Here is a 10,621-nt window from a genome sequence, read left to right as displayed (position 1 = left end):
CATTTAACCATCCGATTATACCGTTTTGAGGCGAAGGGTCAAAATATACTTATCAAACCATAAACACACTCGAAACCAAGCCATACCGACACACACACACACACACACACACACACACACACACACACACACACACAGCAGTCGCCCACACTAACTAAATATGCAAGTTTTACAAAATGAAATTGACATGAACAAAATGGAATAAAAAAAATAAAACGTATTAATTTACTCATCAATCGGGAATGAGATTAGCGGAAGAGTAGCGTCCTTTGATTGGTTCACCTTACAGAGAGAACGTCAAATTGTTTTGCGCATGCGTCTCTCTCGTCCTCGCTTTCGGTGGTGTCTCATGTCGCTTTCAGCGAGGACGAGAGACCATGCGCACAACCAATATGACGTTCTCTCTCTAATAACTTTTCCGCCGGTGACATCACAGACTATGGGTGACGTCCAATCAAGGGACGCTACTCTTCCGCTATCGCATTTCCTATAAGAAAATACCTAGGATAAAAATTTCTGGATAAGATGAGTCTTTAGATTTCTCTTAAAATTTTCTACAACGTCGTTTCGTAAAAGTAAACGCCAGTACTGGATGACTTCGCTTTGCTTTGTTATTAAATCTGTTTGTTCTCACCTTTCCTTTCAAATGCCCACCCAGTCTTCCACCATAAACCACCTGAAACCACTCCCAATAATCACTTTTTACATTCTCTTCTTCTTCTAGGTTCCATGCCTGGTCCAGGCTTCGGATACTGCATGAATTATCTCTCTCCATTCCTCCCTGTCTCTTGCTTTTTCAAACAGCTCTTGGATTGTTAGGTTGGTGAAGCCCTTCAGTTGGTCTATGAGTGTTTTTCTTTGTCTCCCCCGGGCGCGTTTACCAGGTATTTTTCCACAACTGCCAGGTATTCATCTTATCTTTCCTTACTATGTGTCCGAAAAAGGATAGCTGTCGATCCGCTTATTAAGGGCATTAGTTTCCTTTGTTGGTATGTTTGTTTTGCACTTCTTCGTTCGTTTTGTGTGCAGTATACGATATTCTCTGCATCCTTCTCAAGCACATATTTCAAAAGCTTCAATGTTTTCAATGTTCTTCCTCATGTCCCATCTATTTCCTAATACGCTTCAACAGTCGTGACGTCACTTCCCATGTATTGACGCAGAGTAACTTATAACTAGTTCTAAACTATCGGAACAACGGCGGACGCGCTTATGAAGTATTTCCCCGACGAGCATAAAAGTGTATCCAGAGGAGAAAAACATTATAAATCTCATCATGTTTTGACTTTTATACATTCTGATCACATGACATGTGAAAAACGTCGAGCCAGCATGAAGAATAAAAAGTACCGGTAATCTTTGTTTAGAACCAAGCTGCTGGTTGCTGGGCGGGACGTGACATCAGTCTATTGAATCCTAATTTATCCTGTTCCAGGAATGTCAACAAACCCTCCAGTATTTCCAGAACGTATTTACAATTAGATTTTTCGTCTCTGAGCAGAATGAGGTTTATCCGTTAAAACAATAGAGCGTGTCAGTCTATAATGAATCGAAGTGACGATTCTCATCCCCCTAGTCTAGGATGCTAGTCTTCATAATAGTAGTCCACAATTGTTGTATGTTTAATCCAAAGATTGTAATGCAGTAATTTGTTAAGTTTCTTGTCACCAGTTGCACAATTAAAAAAAAAAAAATCAATCAAATCCAAATCGCAAAAAGCCGGCGACGTTTTTTTCGGTAATCAATCGGCCGGGGGGGGGGGGGGGGGGGGGGGGGATGAGAATAGAGGCAGCCATGAATATCATCAACCCTGGTCGAGATTTGCTTTTTTCTTCTTCTATTACACTTCAACAGTCATGACGTCACTTCCTCGTAATGAGCATGGCAACTTAGTAACTGGCTCTAAAACTATCGAAACAATGGCGGGCGCCCTTATGAAAATATTTCTTCGACGAGCATAAAAGTGTATCCAGAGGAAAAAAACATTATAAATCTGATCATGTTTTTACTTTTATGCATTCTGATCACAAGCCATATGAAAAGTTCTAGCCAGCATGAAGAAAAAAAAGTACCGATTTTCTTTGTTTAGAACCACTATGACCGTCCTTGCTACGAGCGGTGCAAACTCAAGTCTTGGAATGAAGGATCATTACTCAGGTTATTCACCGTATCCAGGGTAAAATGGGCAACCAATCGATAGAATTGTTGTCTCCGTCTAAAACATTCTAACAGCGGTCGTCATGTCATGTCCTTCATAGTTAGTGTTGCTATTACCTTGGGACTCCTTGTAAAGCGTGTTTTGAAAATATTCAATGCAATGGATATTTATAGTAAATAGAGGTGCCCAAATGAGTCAATAAAATGGAGATAAAGATAAAGGGAGTAAATCGGACTCATGAATGAACAAACACAAACAAACGACGTTTCCGCCTTTGGCCTTTTTCAAGTAAACACACAATGCATATATATTTATATTAGATTTTATAAATCTATATGTATTTTGTGTTTGCTTGAAAAAGGCCAAAGGCCGAAACGTCGTTTGTTTTGTGTTTGTTCATTCATGCGTCAGATTTACTCCCTTTATCTTTATCTCCATGGAAATTACGCAAGATTAAAGACTCAATTACTTTTTAAAAATATTTATAGTTTCCGAAAATGTTACATAAAAAAACTCTTAACAAGAAATCAATTTGAAATTAGACACGATTTTAGGATTGATTTTATTTTTTTAATTTTTAGTATCTCAAAATCCGAATCTAAATTTTGCACCGTCATGGCTTCCTAAAATTCAGTTCACGATTTTAAACGTTCCATTCTCCCTTCAAAGTGGTTCGATCACTCTGAAGTGTTGCCAAGTACTTTTTAATGACTTGTCGATGGTGCTTGGACAATTTTGCCCACGTCTGTTCAACTGTTCCTGGATTCAACAGTCTGTCTGGTCGGGAAGACAGTTTGGAAGATGGCCGAGGAGGAAATGAGGGGTTGATATTTCGTAATCTGACTAAATACATTTTTCAAAATTTGGCTAGAAATAGTTTACTTCAACGATCGGAATTTAAAAATGGCGCATAGTTGAGTCCTTGGTGGTATGACACTCGCTTTCGGGTCGGAAGGCTCTGGGTTCGAGCCTCACTCGGCGCATAATTGAGTCCTTGGAAAAGGCTCTTTACTCACATTCTCTCACCGTACTCAGGTGTAAAATGAGTACCTGGCCGTTAACAGCGTTGTCTTTTTTCGGACAATTGTAATATAGCCTAACAGGCGTCATGTCCCGTCCTACAAGTTAAAGGTTACTGTTGACCAGGGACCCCTTGTAAAGCGTTTTGAGCACAGTTAGTGGATATTGCGATATATAAAGTTCAATTTAAAAAAAATAATTTTAAATGGTTAGAAATCGTTTATTCAAATAAACTTTAGCATTTTTCAAAGTTTGTCTAGAAATCGTTTACTTCAAAGATCAATTGATTAAAACTGATGCTTAATAAGCCAAAAACTCTCAAATTTGAAACTTTTTTCGAAGCATCAACTACAGAGTTTTGGCAAGTAAAAAAATAAAGTAGCCCTTAAAATCCATTAGGCCGATAGATCCGGCGTTGATCCCAGTCCTAAAGCGTGAAAAGAACAAAAGCAATTGCTAGCTGTTACTATTTTGATAGGCAGGACGCTAGTCTATCGCAAAGTACTTTCCAGCAGATCTAACAGACCCAGCTACTCCAATCACAGTTGGTTGGATAGGGGATCAGAAAAAATAAAATAATTCTCGACTGCACCTGGGATCGACCTCGGTCTCTTTGCCAACTGAGCTATCGAGACATCCCTTTGGCAAGTAATGACAACTTTAAATGGATGGTATTTGGATAAAAGCTATTAAGATCAAAATTTTAAAAAAATACAATTAATCTGTTTTATCGGAATAGAGACGATTAGGTGAGATGGACATGGAAACGATAGTCTTTAAAAAGTAGGAAGTGGGAGGAGGTGGTGGGTGTTTTGAGATTAAGTAAGTAGTCTATGCCATGATTTGAAAAGCATTGAATGGTGTGACATAGAGTCTTTAAAAGTAATGGAAGTATTGATCGGAGATAAAGTGTGTGTTTGTGTGTGTGTGTGTTCTGTGTGTCTGTGTCTGTGTGTCTGTGTGTGTGTGTGTGTGTGTGTGTGTGTGTGTGGGCGGGGGGGGGGGGGGGGTGACAGTAGACACACGAGTTTGAATAGGTCAGATCCAAGCAAAGACATTGACGAATTGTAAAGTTTAAAAAATGAGATCTACGAATCTCCTTAAAACGGCATTATACCCGGTTGGTTAAAGTACAAAAAAATTGAATGTTCAAAGTAAAAAATATAAGTCTTTGATTACGTTTTTATATTTTAACACCCCCCTCCCCCCCCCCCCCCCCCCCAATAAATCTTGGGGTTTCCATATTGCGCAATATCCACTAAAGTTCTCAAAGCGCTTTACAAAGGGTCCCTAGCCAACAGCAACACTTAACGACATGTAGAAAACAACATGACGACTGTTAGGCGATTTTACCATTTTTTTTTCGACAAAGACAACGCTGTTAACGACCAGATACTCATTTTACACCTGAGTACGGTGAGAGACTGTTAGTAAATAACCTTTTCCAAGGACTCAACCATGCACCGAGCGAGGCTCGAACCCAGCACCTTCAGATCTAAAAGTGAGTGTCATACTACAAGACGACATAACCGCATTGAGGAAATAATTGAGTCTGACAAAAACTAAACTTTTCCCATGTCTTGCCATTTTACCTTTAAAATCCCGATCGGCCCCCAGTCTACCATGACATAGACTAAAACCGTTTTGAGGCTGTTTGTCACTCATTTGGATAGAAAAATAAAGTGAGTATATGTGTGCCTTTGAGCAATTCACCTCGCCCTAGCTCAATTTGCGGCGCTGCTGCATTGCGGGTGCGTCATTCCAGTCTTCCCTTGGAATAGACTGGAGAAACAAATTTCACCTATAGGATGAATAATGGGAATTTTATTTTATGTATTTATTTTATTTGAGGCATCTCCTTTCGACCCCCCTCCCCCAACTCCTAAAAAAAAAAACAAAAAAAAAAAACAAACAAACAAGCAAGACAAAAAACAATCCCAGCAAAAGGAAAAACAAGAAACCCCGAACCCCAAATAAACACTATAAAAATAAACACACAAATAAAATGACACCGATAAATAAAACAAGAAAGAACATGCAACAAAACACAAAATAACAACAACAAAAAACCCAACAAAAACACGACTATAGATAGTATCTGCTTGGCTTAGAAGCTCATAACATTGCCATCCGGAAGCATAATGGACCAACACACAAAACTGTGTGTATCCACGAACGTTTATAGTCAGGTTAATACAGTTCAGTTAGCATTACTCATAAACGCGGATGGCAAAAAAAAAAAAAAAAAAACAATAACAAAAACCTGACTGACGTCATCTTCGAACTATCTATATTATTTGGAAAGAAAAGTGTGATGCCAAAAAACGTGATTCCTAATTCATTCCAAGTGTAAAACCACTCTTCCACAGGTCGGGATACCTTGCTTTGTGGAATTCATCGTCTGTTTTCACGGTGATTATAGCTTACTTTCTGGTCTAAATAATATTATGCTGATGGTCAATAAAGGTCAGCCATCCTCGCTCTTTTATGTCCCGTGATCCTAAGAATGTACACCATTATCAGCGTACGGCAGTACAAGTACGGTGAAAATAGCAGCTTCCATATGAATATGTGATGAATTTTTTGAATGTGGGAAATTGGATTCAGTAGTCTGATGTCACGCCGCCCGGCAACGGCGGTCATCTTGGTTTCTAAACAAAGGAAATCGGTACTTTTTATTCTTCATGTTGGCTAGAACTTTTCATATGATTTGTGATCAGAATGTGTAAAAGTCAAAACATGATCAGATTTATAATGTTTTTTTTTCCCTCTGGATACGCTTTTATGCTCGCCGGGGAAATATTTCATAAGGGCGTCCGCCATTGTTCCGATAGTTTAGAGCCAGTTACTAAGTTACCATGCGTCATTACGAGGGAAGTGACGTCACGACTGTTGAAGCGTATTGGAAATGAATTCTCACACCTTTATGTAACCTATTCATTATTGGTCCTCAGGAGGACTGGTTAGATACACATTCCCAAGGACTGAGGAACCAATGGAGTGGAGTATTTATTGACGATGGCACGACGTTTCTTCCCTAAATTGTATCAATCAGACTATAGATAGTTCGAAGTTGACGTCACTTAAGCCTTTGTTATTGTATTTTGCCATCCGCGTTTATGAGTAATGCTCACTAAACTGTATTAACCAGACTATAAACGTTCATGGATACACACAGTTTTGTGTGTTGGTCCGTTTTACTTTCGGATGGCAATGTTATGAGCTTCTTGGCCAAGCGCATACTATCTTTGGCTAAGAAACTCATAACATTGCCATCCGGAAGTATAACGGACCAACACACAAAACGATGTGTTACCATGAACTTTTATAGTCCGGTTAATACAGATTAGTGAGAAGTACTCATAAACGCGGATGGCAAAAAAGCAATAACAAAGACCCGAGTGACGTCAACTTCATATTATCTACAAACGTTCAAGGTTGTACAACATTTTTTGTGTTGGTACCTTATAATATCCTGCTGGTGGATGCTGTGAGTGTATTACCTAAACGCATAGAATCAATAACGACCGTCTATTAAATCGAGCTCTGGCGTCAGGGTAAATAACTACGTCATAATTTAGGTTTGACGTCATCAGCGTATTTCTTTCATAATCCATTGGGTAAATAGGGTGAGGCTATATTTAGGGTTTATTTCTTAAAACACATTAGTCGGATCATGGTGGTAATGATGATGATGGTGGTGTAAATTGGCTGAAATGTTGTTAGATTCCTGCTCTGCTGTTGTTACTACCACCACTACTACTACTACTACTACTACTACTACTACTACTACTACTACTACTACTACTACTACTACTACTACCACTACCACTACTACTACTACTACTACTACTACTACTACTACTACTACTACTACTACTACTACCCTTACTACTACTACTACTACTACTACTACTACTACTACTACTACTACCACTACTACTACTACTACTATTACTACTTCTACTACTACTACTACTACTACTACTACTACTACTACTACTACTACTACTACTACTACTACTACTACTTCTACTACTACTACTACTACTACTACTACTACTACTACTACTACTACTACTACTACTACTACTACTACTACACTACTACTACTACTACTACTACTACTACTACTACTACTACTACTACTACTACTACTACTACTATTACTACCACTACTACTACTACTACTACTACTACTACTACTGCTACTACTACTACTACTACCACTACTACTACACTACTACTACTACTACTACTACTACTACTACTACTACACCACTACTACTTACTACTACTACTACTACTACTACTACTACTACTACTACTACTACTACTACTACTACTACTACTACTACTACTACTACTACTACTACTACTACTACACTACTACTACTACTACTACTACTACTACTACTCTACTACTACTACACTACTACTACTACTACTATACTACTACTACTACTACTACATACTACTACTACTACTACTACTACTACTACTACTACTACTACTACCACTACACCACCACCTACCACTACTACTAACTACTACTACTACTACTACTACTACTACTACTACTACTACTATATTACTATTATTATTATTATTATTATTATTATTATTATTATTATTATTATTATTATCATCATCATCATTATCACCATCATTACTATTATTATATTATTATTTTCATTCCTATTCTCATTGTTATTAAACGAACCCAACATAATATTACCGATTTCTCGTGGTCGACCACATAACGTGTTATCATTTCAAATATTATACGTGTAAACAAAGCTATAAACTTTACAACAGTTTTCACGCGATGTAGGGATTCCAAGAGCCATTATAGAACTACAGGCAGAGATGCATTAACGCTGATTAGATATGAAAATCTCAAGATGTATTCGAGGATTTAATCCAGCAGATTGTGTTTTCCCTGGATTTTGCTGAAGATCTCGGGCATGTCAAGGCTCTTGTTTTGGAAAAATCCTCTAAAGAAGACGACTTAATGGCAAAGTCCTTTTAACTCTCTCCTTACCAGCTATTTTCAGAATTCTCCCTGAAAATTCACACCCACCCAACACGAATTTTTTTTTTCTCAAACAGTAAAAGGAACAAGTATATTCTATACATCTAATTATTGTCCAGTGTCTAATTTTTATCGCTAGAACAAAGTATTTTCTTTATGTGCGGCTATGTGGTCTTGTGGTATGACACTCGCTTTCGGATCGGAAGGTTCTGGGTTCGAGCCTTGCGCTCGGCGCATAGTTGAGTCCTTGTAAAAGGCTCTTTACGCACATTCTCTCACCGTGTAAAATGAGTACCTGGCCGTAAACAGCGTTGTCTTTGTTCAAAAATTGTAATATCGCCTAACAGGCGTCATGTCCCGTCCTACGTGTTAAATGTTGCTGTTGACCAGGGACCCCTCGTAAAGCGCTTTGAGCACATTTAGTGGATATTGCTCTATATAAAGCTCAATCATAATTATTTATAATTTGTGATGTACAAAGGAGATCAGAATGAGAAAATTGTTGGTTCCATCGTAACGAATGTGACGATTTTCCTATGGTTGGTATGGAGAGGGTTAATGGGTTGACGGCATCGAACAAAAAGCCTTCAACACTGAAAAACACACGATGAAATCTCACCATACCGCCTGCCTTTCCCTTCCCCTTACATCATTATGACATCAAAACACAAGATTTCTTACCGCCAGAGATAATGAAAGCCTGATATTTCGTGGGCGGATTATAGCTGATTATACTGTGATGTGTCACCCTGAAGTAACTCTTTTTTGTTTGAAGATCAAACAAATGAGGCTCTTTGTTGCATATATTTCGTCGTTTCGATTCATAGTTAATCGATAATTTTAGCAAATATTTTTTTAACTTTTAAAAGTAGTAGACCAAAATTCTACTACTTTTAAAAATAGTAGACCAAAATTCTACGAGTACTTTTCTGTACTTTCCAAATAATGAAATAATCCACCCAGGTATTTCAACGGTCTTTTGTTGTGGACATAATGTAACGTCTATCTCTCTCTCTCTCTCTCTCTCTCTCTCTCTCTCTCTCTCTCTCTCTCTCTGCTGCGTAAGGATTAAAGTAGATCAAAAAAATAACAAAACAAAACAAATCCATAAAAAGGAGAGAAAAGGGACTATTGTCTAAATTATGCACACTGGAGTCTCAAGAGCAAAATGGATATCATTTAAAATCAGGTTGTTGCCTTCTTTAGCCAAACCCATTTGTGACCCATCGTCTCCAAACGGTATTATGTCGGAACGATCCGTGTGCTTAAAGCCGAATTAAATGTTAAACTGGTCAAAAATATAAATTGTTGACATTAGCACCCTAAAATATGCTATCCATTCTCCTCAATAAAACATTCAAACTCAACACAAGTCTGATATTTCTGGCTATAAATTCAATTTTCAACATCTTAACAATCCCGACTTAATACCGTTTTGGGCGAAGGGTCACATTTGGACATCTAGTATAAATAGGTCAACAGACAGAGATGTTGTAGACGTGTTGTCATTTCTACTTAAAGACTTCCCACTGAAAACACAAACAGATGATTACAACGTGCTTTGAATTCTTAACTCTAACTTTGTCCACACAATCAATGAAAGAGAGAGAGAGAGAGAGAGAGAGAGAGAGAGAGAGAGAGAGAGAGAGAGAGAGATAGATGGATAGTTAGAGAGAGATAGATAGATAGATAGATAGATAGATAGATAGATAGATAGATAGATAGATAGAGGGATAGTTAGAGAGAGAGAGAGATAGAGAGAGATAGATAGTTAGAGAGAGAGATAGATAGATAGAGAGAGATAGAGAGATAGATAGATATATATATATATATATATATATAGAGAGAGAGAGAGAGAGAAATGGATGGGCGACAGTGTTTATCATATTTATTTTTTTACTGAGAAAGATAGATTGTATCTATTATGGTAGGTAGCTCAGACATCCTTGTAACATTACCAAGGGACGCTGAGTGTGGTCAATGTCTGAATGGGCGACAACAATATCAAATTATGTCCTTAGGAAAGGTACTCTAGTGAGATACTACCTCTTGACTCGAATGTTAAAACTGGCTAATGGATATTATAGAGGTTTTCCGTTTAAAACTGACGCTAAACAGGCGATGTATACTGTAAGAAAGGGAAATGTACTTGGTATGCTGCGGGAATAAATAAAACATTTTAAAAAAGAGCTTTTATATAGAGCAATATCCACTAAATGTGCTCAAAGCGTTTTACAAGGGGTCCCTGGTCAACAGCAACATTTAACATGTAGGACGGGACATGACGCCTGTTAGGCGATATTACAATTTTTCGGACAAATACAAAGCTGTTAACGGCCAGGTACTCATTTTACACCTGAGTACGGTAAGAGAATGTGAGTAAAGAGCCATTTCCAAGGACTCAACTA

General features: G+C 37.9%; 1 protein-coding gene across 1 annotated transcript in view; it reads left to right on the top strand.

Moving 5' to 3' along the window:
- LOC144974014 (prolyl 4-hydroxylase subunit alpha-2-like) overlaps positions 1-1,528 on the top strand; it is a 26,584-nt gene extending 25,056 nt beyond the window's left edge. The window contains exon 4 of the mRNA XM_078916903.1: positions 1,436-1,528. Within this exon, the coding sequence (XP_078773029.1) occupies positions 1,436-1,528 (93 nt within the window). The remainder of the gene's footprint in view (positions 1-1,435) is intronic.
- The last annotated feature ends 9,093 nt before the right edge of the window (positions 1,529-10,621 follow it).

Source organism: Berghia stephanieae, chromosome 5 (assembly GCF_034508935.2).
Source record: "Berghia stephanieae isolate SIO BIC M18660-M18661 chromosome 5, UCSD_Bste_1.3, whole genome shotgun sequence".
In the NCBI taxonomy this organism is placed as follows: Eukaryota; Metazoa; Mollusca; class Gastropoda; order Nudibranchia; family Aeolidiidae; genus Berghia; species Berghia stephanieae.
The sequence above is the reverse complement of the archived record's forward strand: the minus strand, read 5'-3'. Positions and strand labels throughout refer to the sequence as shown.